Raw genomic sequence first — 13,174 nt, forward strand, 5'->3', positions numbered from 1 at the left:
ATCGTCTGAGTCTCAGACGTTATTGTGGAAGGCGATGGATGTTTCTCCTCTTGGGTGGCCGGTATGGCCAGCTATCTACGGAGTAGGATGTAACCTACGGTCGCACGGGCCACAACGGTTAGGCGGGCCATCCCGATTAAGTGATTCCTTTTCGAGGAAAAAGAAAAGGTGGTATAACAATGGCGCGCAGGCAAAGGCTGTAGCCCTGTGTAGAAGGTAACCAAATCACCAGGTCTCCTCGCCCGCCCCTTGCGCAAAATTGCCTAGGGCGGAGCCTGGAAGCTTACAATATCTTAAAGAGAGCCCAATATGGACTTTTGAGCTGCCTAGGTGCTTCTCTAGAGGATTAGATGCTGGATCGCCGATCAATCGACGCAGAAGTTGGGGCAGCAGTTTCAGGGATGTTGACCGTTGTAGTTCAGCACCAAAGGACTCCCTTACATTCATGGCCAAGTTGCGCTGACCGACCTCTCTGGCCTAGGCTTAGAGCGGAGACTTCCGTTAGGAGCCCACAGCTGATTTTCTTTTGTGTCGTCATGTGCAAGATCCGTCTGTCCGCCTTCTCCCCATGCGACTTCTTAACACGAACTACTGGCGCAGAAGGGGGTGATGTAATAATCTCCGACGGGAATAAACAGTTGGGAGGCACCTCGAGAGGAAATGTCAGCTTTGCATGGGTCAAAAAATAGATGACCACGTCACAAGATGCGGGGCCACCAATCACTAGTGCCTTCTTTCCTCTCTAAGATTATGCAAAGGATACCAAATAAGACAGACTTAGGAATCCCAAAGCCACCCTCCAGCTTAGCTTGTAATATTAATGGAGTGGCTGGACCAGACCATCAAGGTTAGGCTGTATTTAATATAAAGAGCATGTTTAGTTGAACCTACTTAAAGTTCTACTAAACACCCTCTTTAAGGCCCAAACTACAAACGGGCGGCCTCCAGAGTCACAACAATGGCCTCAGCCGAGAGACCCCGAATCCTTCTTCTCTCTCTCGCATATCGCGACTTTCTCGATGAAGTCTACTGCACGCTCTTCAGCAGGCTCTCAGAATTGGCCAACATCAAGCGCGCGAAGACCGCGAACGCCGCGCTTCAAATAATCGGCGAGACCACCTTCAAAGCAATCATCATAACAGACGAAGGCCTTGCCGAATCCGATCAAGAGAACCAGGAAGTGCTGGCTAAAATAAAAGCTTACGTTGAAAAAGGCGGGATTGCTATAGTCGGCCTGCACTTCCCCAACTTCACGCCCATGGATAAGTTCAGGAGGTTCTTCGAGGCCTTTGGCCTTGCCTGGAAAAATGGCGACTATCATCGCACAACCTTCCGGCTTAATCCATCGGTCCTCTTGCCCGAAAGCATTGAGACAGCTTCGTTGCCTGGGCCGTATAGCATGAAGGTTCTTCATGTCAAGAACGCTAAGCGTCAGGAAAAGATCTTTATTCCGATTGAAGGCGCGGTAACTCAGAGTCTTGTTTTCCCTCCAGATTATGTGAATCAAACTCAAGCTGCCGTTGCAGGGGCAAGGCTCGGGTGGGGTTATCTTGTATACTGTGGAGATGTTAATGGGGAGGATGGATCAAATCAGCTTATTTTGGCGCTTTGCGGGTTTTAGGGACAATACAGTCTCATGAATATTATGATAGCTAGCGAGGGCTTGGCAGGAAATGACAAAGCGCTGAGTCCACTCATTAGGTGATTTCCACTGATTTAATATGAATGAAGGTCTTGCATATTCTTACTATGGAATTTGATCCATACCATCCTCACCATGCCCGGTTCGGGTTGAAGACATTGTCAGGTGGGGAGTTTGGCTGGGGCGGCACATCTGTTAAACCACAACGCAGGTGTCCTAAGGGGGACTCATGGAGAACATTGCGTCGAGTGGGTAATTTTTCTTTGTTTCGCTGACCTGCGTCTAATGGGTTCCTAGGCCACGGTGACTGGCACGCTCAATGAAGGTTTGTTGGGGTTTTCTTAGTTCCAGCCCCACCGCTGAGGGTTTTTTGCTCGCCATTCAGGGGTATAAGCCTTGTAGTGGGTTTTTTTCTTGTTTAATTCTCACATATTTCCCAGCTTCGAGGCGTCGACACAGTCTTGTGTGTGATTACGCTATTTGTGGTCTTAGAAACACTGCGCTTGCAAGGAAGTGAAGAATCAAACGTGACCTTCCGGATTACTCTATGGATGGATAAGGCCAGAACGAAAGGGTCAAATCTCCATGTTAAGATGGAGAACCGCTGAATGTCTCCAGGCAATATGGCCGACCAGAACCAGTAGCCATGGTAAACTGAGGGTAACGGTGGCCAACATACTGGCTGTACCGTGCGCTCAAGACAGAATATACAGAATATCTCAGTCATCGAGAGCCTGTCGGTTAGGAGAACAGAGAAAGTTGTCGCTGTGTTTTGCCTTGGTAGATACTGCTATCTTGAGGGCCAGGCAGTTGTGCTCGTAACAATGGAATCGTCCAACTCTGCACTCTCTGAGTTTACTCACATACTAGTACAGTATGAGTACTCATGCTTCTTTTAGCTATGATAGTCTGTGTTGCTACAGCATTTGAGGTCATCAGTTAAGACCACAATAGCGGTAACTCTAGATATATATACATATTTAATTCTTCTATTTTCAGATGTACGTGGCCTGAGTGGCCGATACTTACCGACTAGACAAGTGAAAAAGCCCATTGTCTTGAGACTGGATGATCCATTTCTACCCGGCTCCCAAGATCAAGGCCCGGTCATGGCCACATGCCTGGCGAGCTGTGACTTCTAGTGCGTGGAGTCTTGCGAACCAGCCAGCTCTAGCCCTCAAGAACCAAGAATACGCTCACCCTGACTAATCTTGAAGCATGCAAGGGCATCCAAAACGCATGGCATGGTTAGCACAAGGATCTTGCGGGATGTATAAAATCCTATATTGTTAGTATCTACCACAGGATATCCCCAGCCAGGTTAATAGAGAACTTTTTATGGTTATTATACCCACCAGCCGTGTAACTGCCCGTGTCTGACTTGACCGTCGCTGTACTGTAGGGTGTGGGCAAAACTATCATCACCAGAATATGGTAAACCAAACTCGGCTCACGATTAAAATCCCCAAAGAGGGTTTCTAGAGGACGGTGGGTAAATTACTCTTTAAGACTAACACCAGGCAAGGTGAGCTTTCCAGATGCGATTACTCAAAAGGGGATGGTTTTAAGCAAGTCTAGTACTATAGTACTCACCATATAAAAGGAGCCAAAGCAACGAGTTCGGGAACTAGAAGTATCTACAGCCACTCTTCTATTCCGGCAAAAGCATTACCAAACAATATGACTGACTTTAATGATCGGGGACGGCCGGTCAAGCGCAAGCGCGAGGACTGGGCAGGACCAGGCCTGGGACACCGTGACAACGACAAGATGTCCAAGGCTGTTGAACCATCCCAGCAGCCGTTGAAGGTATATACTTTCCTTCTTGTTGCATTAAGCATACAGTATACAGCATTCGAGATTTCGGCATGAGCTGACACCTTCTAGGACATGGCACCGCCACTTCCCAAGGAAGCGCTATCGAAAGATGAGAAGGTTGCTTCTATTGGCGCGGCCGTCGAGTCATTCTGTCCCCCGATTCGCGAGTTGGAGCAGCGACTGGAGGATGATAAGCCAGTTCTTGCAGAGCAAGACGCGCGACTGCTGGCTGACTACCGGCGCCTCTGTGATTTGTACGTCGCGCAGCATGCCAAGTGCTCGCGCCTTGAGAAGGAAAATGGTTAGTTGCAGGTTGCCCACGCCCGCCTCGTCGACGAAAACACCCAGTTGAACTGTCGCTGCCGGGATGAGGAAGCCCGCTTGTGCCACTTTTGGGAAGTGATCCAAAAAATGCGGGACAGTGTGATTGACATGGTTGAAATGTGTGAGAATTTCAAGATGACCGAGGGTCCTGCAGCGGGCGGTGCGGACGGACCGACACATGAATAGGAGAAAGTGGCGGTCATTGTACCCGTGGTGCATGTCCAGGAGGACCAAGGCACCAGCGCTTCTCATTAGAGGTGGTGGCTAGGTATGCGGAGGACGAGGATGGTGAATGATATGTATAAATGCAGAGTGTTACTGAATTGAAACAGCTTTGTACATAGCACCCAAGTATAATGTGCTCGAAAACGCCAGGGCTGGAATTAAGGATTGTAGACCCTTTATATTCTTTAAGATTTCGTGATGTTGTCCACATCAACATGAACGACACAGGCGGACGGCAGTGACATTGTATAGTTATTATTATTCAGCGATAATTCTGATAAGTTCTTCTGGATGATCCAGTGCCTGATGACTGTTTCCACAATGTTCAGTAGGCTTTGACGATTGGTCTTGGCGAGGCGTTATATTAGCTGTCTTAGGATGTTTGCTGCAGTTATATTCTGCCCATAATATGGATGATGTTGCAGTACCAAGCGCACAAATTCTGTTCTGTTGATTGATTTATCTGACGCTCGGAGTGCTTTGCTGACACAACAGCTCATGATTCTTAATTGATGCCGGACTAATACAACACCTTTGCGGCGCACAGTGTGCCGAAAGTGTCGGTATCTTGATGTGTCTGCCGGATATAATGAAAGTAGCCGGAGCATCTCCATGTTGAAATGGTCTGGTTTAAGAGATAGGCTGCTGCTCTCCAAGATATTCTTGCAGCCACTAATATCGAGTTGACCACAGGACTGCATATCAATTCCATTTAATGTTTGCGGCCGTGCAGCTATAGCTTGCTTGCATAGCCCTGATTGGATTATGCTTTGAAATGGAGGAACGTCGTCACCTCTTAAGTTTTGCGGTGGATGGTCATGGTGGTCAAAGTTGGTGTCACTCTTGTTGGTATTGATGACCACGAAAGTTCTATCTACCGTGGGCTCTTCCACCCCGCTAATGATATCAATGCTCCCGACTTCTGACTGAAATTGCTTTTGTAGGGTGGTATGGTATTCGGCTAAGGGCTGCTGTGTATATCTGCACTCTCAAGCAGCGGTGTGGTCTTTTATATAACTATGACTGGAGTGCCACGACTGATAGTCTCTTTGAATGCCATGCCCGGGAACAAAATATGTGGGTCTGTTCACTACAGTAGTACAGGGAGGTCTCTACTGGATTGCTATGGCACCTTTCTGCAGACGGTTATCTAAGTAACAAGTGGCAGACAACAAGGGGCGGGCACCTGCAAGAATGAAATGTGTCCCTGCACCACGTGCTTGGTAGTTGCAGCAGTAATTAGCTGGTCACTTTTTCTTTGCCAAAGAAACCTAATATTTCATTCAATTCTGATCAACCTCCGTGGGAGCCAAAGCAGCGTCTTTATAGTTGGTCTGGTAAATTCGATGCTGTCTCGATGATTGGTGTTTCATGTACATGGTGTTGAAGATTGCTTAATGCTTCTTCCCAGCTGTATACTATGCTTTGTTTCCTAAGAAGATCCTTTTCTAGCTGTGTGTATCTTATTTTCCAGCCTTCGGATATGTCGGTGACCTCCGTGATCTTATGTTGGAGGCGATCGAGCTCCGCTTGCTGTTGGTTGTTTTCTTGTACTAAATGTTCAATCCTCGCAGTGAGCGACTCATCATTATCCGACATTGATGGATGTTGAAAAGGAAGGATAAGCGGATTAGCCTTTATACTGAGGTCTGTTGAGGGTGGCCTATCTCAGAGCCCCGTGCCACGTCTGCTACTGTAATAGGATGGATGGCCTTGATCGACTGACTGATATCTCTGTATATTGTATTGTACAGGCCCACTGATCTAATGGCCAGACTAGTGTTCATTTAATGTGCCTTTGCATCAGTAGCTGACCAGGTATACCCATCCCTTGGGCCTGCTTCAGTTGTATAGCCCGGGGATAGACCCTCACCGCAAGCCGGTCATCTAGATATGTCAGCTTGTTTAATATTATTGAGCGGATTTGGGCAGGGGAAAGCATTACAGATATGGTTTGCCAATGCCTTGCGGCATTGTTGGCGGAGCCGAGTGCGCTTTTTATTACTGTCTTAGGCTATTGGACTTTTCCCGAACACTGATGCGAATTGTGTTCATTCGCGGTCGTCTATCAGGAATATATTGTATCCATTTTGCTCCTTTAACCCAGCATGGCCAAGGTCACCTCACCCTATGTGTAAGTGATGACCACGACGTCTAGGCACCAAGAGTAGACTTTTCTTTGCCCACAGTGACTTTTGTTTGCCCATGGTGAGCCTCTGTCTCATGCGGGTCGCCGACATCAACCACTTCAATTCAGCAGTACTTGTGATCACTTGCTGAGGCAACGCGAGCTTCTCGGCCATTGATTGTGCCCTGGTCTAGTCCTGGGGTACAGTAGTGGTTTGTGCAAGAAAATCGAACAAGTTGAACTGCTCAGAACAACCCTCCGTCATAACTGAACTAGATCTTACCTGTTGTCCTACGTTGGCAATTTGCCAGACCTTTTCTGTAGCGGAATGTTAAATATACCAGTAAAGTTGCCCTTCACAGATCGTTTGATAATTATATTCGTTAACGAGAATGTCTGGTCGATATTAACCCTCGTTGTCCACACGAACAGTGCCAATACCCACTTCCCCCAGGATTAAAAGAGGTAGGCGACTAATATGCTATCTCAATAACTTTGTCAACTGTTGACCTTGTACAACCCATAGCCTTGTCTTATATACCCGCCTACTTCTTCTGCGTCGCTTGCTGCCTTGACACAAGGCGTTCGTTATGGTTTCACAATATAGAATGGATGTCATGTTATTCCTTTCCAGCAAGCTTGTTTTATCATCTTTACTTTCCTGATACGCCCCATCGCATTAGCAGGCAAGCGAGATGTTGTACTCTGAACAGTGTTGACCAACCACCCCAATCACCCTGCCAGTTACCTCAGACATGAATCTTCCAGCGGATGGAGCCTCGCCGGAATCATTCTCTCTGTTCTGTCCGTGCTGTACATCGTCGCCCTCCGAGATGAATGCTTTATTCAATATAAGCTACCTGTCTGCAGAACTGGAAGAACAGCTCCTGCGGACCCTCACATTCTACTTGTCTTTATTCTTCTGTATTCAAGCCATAGCTGTTCTGCCACATAATTCTCAGGTGACTAAGAACTGGTTGCTGATTAAATTACTCTGCCATCATGTCTTTACTGTATTACCCAACCAAGGTATTATTCGCCGGGTCAGCTTGTTATACCATGCACGCGCTAATCCCGGGGATGTGCTGCTTATTACTGCCTACCCAGTCATATAAACATCATTCCGATGGCTTGAAGCAACCATAACCAAGGATAATAAGCTCATGGCTATTATCACAGTTTTATATAATAGACCTGTCTTGGGAGGAACAGCTGATATGAGATACTGAGATTAAAGTAATCTTATGGATAAATTTAATTAATTAATGACTACAGGCTCTGCATATGAGTATATCTAATATTCAGGTCTTAGATAAAAAGATATAATTAGTAGAAGTATTAATTAAAGAAATTAAAAAGTTTTCTAATAATAATATCTTGGAATTATCCATGAGGAAGGTGATGCTCTCGAAGTAATTTTATATTTACTAAATAAATAGAATAAGATAACAGGTCTAGATTTGGTCTGGTATATTTAGCTACTGGTAGCTGGTAATATTTTATAAGAAATTTAAGAGAATATACTATTATATCTATAATATTTAATCCTATTTATTCTACCTAGTTCCCGACTGCCCTACAACTGGTATATAAGAAGGATCCGGAGAGATTAAGCTCATAGTATATTTGTTAAGTCTAATTTTAAATTTATGAAAGATCTTTATTTCTTCTTGCTCGGCTTGCAAATAATATTTTCACATTATACTGTCTGAAGATATTATAGAAGATATTTTTACTACCTTGATTAAAAATACAAAATTCTATTTTAATGTGGAATTTCCTCTATTTATCTGCCTGCAACTTGTATATCTGCTTTAACAGGGCTAGTATTTTTTTTAATAACAGTTTTTTTATTTTTCTCCTCTCCAGTAGCAATAGAGCTCCGTGATCTGTTTCTATTTTCAGATCTGTCCCATTAGCACAGAACATGGATTAATATAACCTTAAATAACTCTAATTCGCGCCCGTCATTTGCACGCTCCTGCAAAAAGTAGTCTATAACTGCGCCCATTTACTGGTTTATCTTATATAAGACATCTGCTAATTGGACTGCCTTGTCCCGCTTAGCAGTGGTTGTCTTCAACATCTCACATAATACATGACACTCATATTTTTCCTTTTACTGATCACGATCCATTTAAAGCGCTTGTGCACTTATCTCAGCAATAATACACAACACAGTCTGACCCATTGTTAGAACACTCATTAAGTGATAGCAAATAACTTACAGACAAGTCCATTTTGGAAAGGCGGCTCTGCGCACTCGGACAATGTAAGAGTAGTGATAAAAGAGTTCGAGAGTCTGAATAGTTAAAGATGATCTCGGGGCTGGCTGCTATATATTCCTCTAGGTCAATAATCATCAGTATCTTCTATATTACGGTGATGTCCGCTGAGATGTGATGGTCCTTTCAGCAATTGACCCGTCAAAAATTTTGTGGCATGAGATCTCCTGGTCTTTACCTTCCGCACACCTGTTTGCTTGAACATCCACTATGGTTACTTGAAACAAACGCCCTTACCTAATCGTCAATCACCGGCAACTACATCATTCACCACACAATTTGGGGCTTTATTCCTTTTATAATATGCATTGTATTATGGGTGACTGGTACGTTATAGTATAGCTTACACTTACTCAGGTGCAAGGGTTTCGGGATCCATCCGTCATATACCGCCAAATTATTGACCATCTGGCGTGCATTTCAGTCGAAGAACAGATAAGACCACCAACGTAAATTTTTACATCGCCAATCAATTGACCGCCTATGGCTTTCCGTGATACCTTGTCTTAGTAGATGGCGGTAAATGTGTCGTTGTGTGTGATTCTTCCTAGATTCGGTTGAGGTGTTTAGATCGCCCAAATCACGGGTATGGGTTTTGGGCTTTCTCCCTGATTGACTGATACCCGCAGGTCGCAAAATTTGGCGGTTCTGCAAGGGATATAACTCAGGTAAATAACATACCCTACTTTTCTAAATACCCATACTTCATAACCGGGGGGTGATTAACGGAGTATCGGACACTCTAGTTGGTGACCAGTTATGGAGGGTCCGGGACAATTGAGTGTCGTGAGTGCGGTCGTTGGGAGCGCAGAAGCATGCAGTTGCCAAACCCCTCAGTAGTTATAGATTGGGTAAAAAGGGAGTAATATATCCCTAGATGGATCAAGAATTGTCCGAGATTCATAGATATAACCGCATTCTTGACCCTTGGACACCCCCCTCTGTGCATCACATCGCTCCGCCTATCGAGGTTTTAGATATTTTTAGTTGGTCACATTGCCACTGCTTCGAGTTGCAACGTATTGGTGGGGCGCTCTTGAGGTAGCTGGCTATGTTACCATATTTATAAAAAATAACAGCGCTGGTTGTGTCAGTTCGTATAATCTCCACATTTCACCTATTTCTTGGAGGACCGGGCTAGGTGGCGTATATGACTGTGGTCAGTATATAAATTCTGAAACAAGACCAGACTAGGGCTTATTAACCAGTTTTATATATTTTTAACTAGTCTTTTCTTTCCATGGACTGATATTCCCGCTAGATAATTCTCTTCATAACTGTATCCAGTACTAGAGCTGGGGTATTGTACTATATACTGAATAGTTCTAGATAAACTATAGAACAGATGGGCGACCAACTGATAGAACCTGATATTTAATTTTTAAGTCAACAGCCTAAGTAAACTGTATACTTAGGAGATATTACAGACCGGTCAAAATTACAAGACTCTGCAGAATTTTTCATCATAATATAAAAGCTTGTAAATGTAGAACGCGGACTTCTAAGCAGTAGCTATTATTTAATAAAGCTGTGCAGCCCTCTTGTACTACTTTTAATATGTTATATTTATTACTATTTGAGATTATTGATGCCATCGCTGATGTGGTACTGTAGATATACTATCTGGATTTAGCTAACTGCTAACTGCATGCCAGCTGCCATAGCACAGCGTTCAGTCCTTAAGTTTGATTTCCACCAGATTATATGCCGCCCTGTTCCTGCAGCTTCATCGAACCATCACCTTCCGTGCGAGGAATGAATAGGCTTTGAATATTTTTGATATCTATCTCTTTTCTCGGGACCACTCCGGCTCCTGCGCCGGGGAAATCCTCCAGCATGCCCGACAGGTACAGTTCAGTGTCCCTATTCACATTGCTAGGTTCCATCATTATATATACAACAGTCACATTTTCCTACCGGCCTTCTCCCACAATAGACCTATACTTAGAAGCCTGCACGAGTTGACAGCCTATCAAGCCTTTCTTAATGATTTGTCTTATCAGATAGATCAGGTCTTTGCGTGACTGGAGACTATCTCTATCCGCTCCTTTCAGTATATATTAAGACATGAGCTGCTGGACTCACAACTGACCTGTTACATGTAGTGCGTAGGGACCTGCCTTCCCGCGGGAATTCTGGATATCAACAGATATCTGGTCCATTACCAGTAACAAATCTATTTATTTTCTGTGATCACTGATAGCACCTATCCTCATGCCGGCCATTGTCTAGAGGACCTGTTGAGTTTAATAACACTGACTGACCTGGAATAAAAAAACATCCAGTATCCAGTTAAAATATATATCTTATACAAGTGTCTGTGACATAACCATCAGCAACTAAAGGCAGTATCCATTGGACTTCTGTTGGATCTAAATGTATCCAGGTCCTATAAGAATATCCTCAAGCTCTTCTGGCCATCATCAGCACGGGATGACTACACACTAGATAACCAGGAATATTTCCTATCTCTTATATCCTTGACATTCTCTCGCGTCCCGTTCCCTAATAATCTGCTGCCAGGCAGCTAACAGTTACTGTTCCACGCGCTCAAGATACTAATAATCCCAGACTGCCCCAATGAGCAGCGCTTCCTGCAGCTGTTAGCATAAGCCAAGGATCTGTTATCCCTCCAGCATTTTAAGATCTGCAGTGACTACCTGCATGATTCAAAAAACTGATTGGTGTCTATTATAATTATTGAATTTCTACTCTTATTTCATGGCTTGCGACGGCTGTATTTAAAGATAGCTAACTTTTCCCAGTTCCTGCTGGATCTTAGTAATGTTATTAAATATCACTAAGCCACACTCCACGGTCTGGTTTTTCACGAGTGTTATCTGATATTAATTAATACTAAAAGATTGTTTGAAGATCTTTGTAATATGAATATAGTATTTCCTAATATTTTATAAATTTTATGGTATAGTTCCCCCGCTGCTCTTGGCCTCTGTCTTCACCTGGCTAGTATAGTAAGTATATTATTAGTATCTATTTCTACAGTTATATAAGCTGACTTACTGTAGCGCGGTCTTCTCTTAGACATCCCAGAATACTTAATAATAAGATTACTCTATCTCTGGTTAAGCAGAGAGGAGAGGAACTATTAATATCTTTATAGAGAGATTATCTCAGAGCTGTAGAGAAATATAGAAGGAAGATTATAATCTAGATTAAGATATAGATTAATAGTTATAGGTCTCTATCTTAAGCCTGCTTGGAAATAATTAAAAGTCTAAGATTTTCTCCTGCTTACTTAGTAGACTTTTAGACCTTTAGAATTTCTTACCTTGCAGATACTTGCCTTCAGTGACTTTTTATATAATGGCCGCTATAAAGAATAACAGATCTTGATCTGGCAGAGGAGGATCAGTGAGCAGTCTTACTTAAGAATTTTATCAGATAGAGAATATTATATAAGCTCATTATTTTGTCTTATTAAAAGTAATAACTATTTTCTCTGGAAGGGTCTGCTATTAGATGGGACTCAGTTTCTGTCTGTATATCCAGGTACAGGATTAATGGAGTCCTTCTATAACTTTTAGTATAGTATCTTGAGAGTTTCTTATATTTGGTGTTTTCAGATTCGCGTGTTGCAAGGGCGGTAATCTGTTATAGATTATATTTCTAATATAATTACTGCTGAAATATGCCTTTGGCAGTTGTTACTTATTAATTATGCGCGGATAGTGCTATTATGGGAGGCCAGGAAATATGATCCTGCTTGCTTTATCTCTTACTGCCTGCTGCCTGGGCTGAGAAGACTTCTATTAATATTCATGGCTGGCTATATTGAGATTTTCCTTACTAGTAGGCTCTCCTTTCTAGGGACGCAGACATCCAGGGTTTCCCTATGGCTTATGGCACGCATACCAAGAGAATTGTCGTACTGTAGCTAGATATAAGTTCCTGTGTTTACTTAGCTTCCCTGTGGTCTGCCCCTTGGCCTTTGCTTCATGTAGGATATATCCCGTATCATAGCACTGTAATATGTTGGACTTTAAGGACTGTTTGATCTTCTGTCTATAAGAAGATGCAGATTAATCTTTAAGGACAGTGTAATGTTGTGTATCTATTTATATGATATAGCACAGCTGGAATATCCTAAGGCTGAAAAGAAAAGAGACGGAAGAGGCTGGCTCCACTAAAAATGCGTAGTATATTAGTTAGAATATGTGCAGTGTTGACTGAGGTACTTAACTGCTGGAAGACCAGCATACATTGCTGTTTCCCGCAACTACGTATCTGGCCACCTCGGAGACGGGTTCAGTCAGATTGCAAAGCCCAATCGTCATATACCTGATTCCCTGACACTGCGTATTGTCCATGAGCCTGGACTAAAGATCGTCGTACAAGGCGGTTGCGATGGCCACCAGCACACTATCTCGGGTTGCCTGCAGCCATGTCAATCGTCCCCGCACTACCGTTCGAGAAACAGCAGTCAAGGTGTCCCCAGGGCCGAAGTCTCCATAGTAGTATATACCGAAATTTTGAATGGCTGCCTGGTTTCGGAAGGTGTTGAAAGCTCGGTGGCAAAGCAAGCTGATGAACGACCAGTCCCCTGTAGCCTGCCAGTCTTGGGGTACGATTGCTACCGCTTCAGCCGTGGATTCGGCCCCTGGCTGGATCCTCAGTGTGCTCAGGAACTGGTCTCGAAGCGTGGTGGACATTTTGAGTTCCCGGGTTGGAATATTCTCGGCCAACGTGGCTAGATCTGGAATAACGGGCGAGGCGTAACTGAGGAGTCCGACG

At 44.0% G+C, this 13,174-nt stretch overlaps 6 protein-coding genes across 6 annotated transcripts; 4 read left to right on the top strand and 2 right to left on the bottom strand.

Moving 5' to 3' along the window:
* The first annotated feature begins 840 nt into the window (after window positions 1-840).
* On the top strand, window positions 841-1,694 carry BO88DRAFT_406340 (uncharacterized protein). Its single transcript, XM_025707126.1, has one exon. It carries the CDS (start codon window positions 959-961, stop codon window positions 1,619-1,621), a length of 663 nt encoding a protein of 220 aa, XP_025560868.1. The 5' UTR covers window positions 841-958; the 3' UTR covers window positions 1,622-1,694.
* Window positions 1,695-1,755: 61 nt separating this feature from the next.
* Window positions 1,756-2,336, top strand: BO88DRAFT_83431 (uncharacterized protein). The gene is made up of 2 exons (XM_025713178.1): window positions 1,756-1,890; window positions 1,940-2,336. The coding sequence occupies exon 2, from the start codon at window positions 1,962-1,964 to the stop codon at window positions 2,157-2,159; it is 198 nt and encodes a 65-aa protein (XP_025560869.1). The 5' UTR covers window positions 1,756-1,890; window positions 1,940-1,961; the 3' UTR covers window positions 2,160-2,336.
* A 986-nt stretch (window positions 2,337-3,322) lies between these two features.
* On the top strand, window positions 3,323-4,039 carry BO88DRAFT_427257 (uncharacterized protein; the record flags this gene model as incomplete). Its single annotated transcript, XM_025708983.1, has 4 exons — window positions 3,323-3,451; window positions 3,530-3,718; window positions 3,767-3,944; window positions 3,978-4,039. The coding sequence occupies 4 exons, from the start codon at window positions 3,323-3,325 to the stop codon at window positions 4,037-4,039; spliced, it is 558 nt and encodes a 185-aa protein (XP_025560870.1).
* A 329-nt stretch (window positions 4,040-4,368) lies between these two features.
* On the bottom strand, window positions 4,369-5,069 carry BO88DRAFT_427258 (uncharacterized protein; the record flags this gene model as incomplete). The annotated part of the gene is made up of 2 exons (XM_025708984.1): window positions 4,369-4,893; window positions 5,028-5,069. The coding sequence occupies 2 exons, from the start codon at window positions 5,067-5,069 to the stop codon at window positions 4,369-4,371; spliced, it is 567 nt and encodes a 188-aa protein (XP_025560871.1).
* A 1,763-nt stretch (window positions 5,070-6,832) lies between these two features.
* On the top strand, window positions 6,833-7,366 carry BO88DRAFT_427260 (uncharacterized protein; the record flags this gene model as incomplete). The annotated part of the gene is made up of 3 exons (XM_025708985.1): window positions 6,833-6,851; window positions 6,882-7,243; window positions 7,289-7,366. 3 exons carry the CDS (start codon window positions 6,833-6,835, stop codon window positions 7,364-7,366), a joined length of 459 nt encoding a protein of 152 aa, XP_025560872.1.
* A 5,393-nt stretch (window positions 7,367-12,759) lies between these two features.
* On the bottom strand, window positions 12,760-13,149 carry BO88DRAFT_466327 (uncharacterized protein; the record flags this gene model as incomplete). Its single annotated transcript, XM_025711469.1, has 1 exon — window positions 12,760-13,149. A coding segment is annotated over one exon (390 nt), but the record flags the coding sequence as incomplete, so codon positions are not given.
* Between the last annotated feature and the right edge of the window lie 25 nt (window positions 13,150-13,174).

This window comes from Aspergillus vadensis, assembly GCF_003184925.1.
Source record: "Aspergillus vadensis CBS 113365 unplaced genomic scaffold BO88scaffold_18, whole genome shotgun sequence".
Lineage (NCBI taxonomy): Eukaryota > Fungi > Ascomycota > Eurotiomycetes > Eurotiales > Aspergillaceae > Aspergillus > Aspergillus vadensis.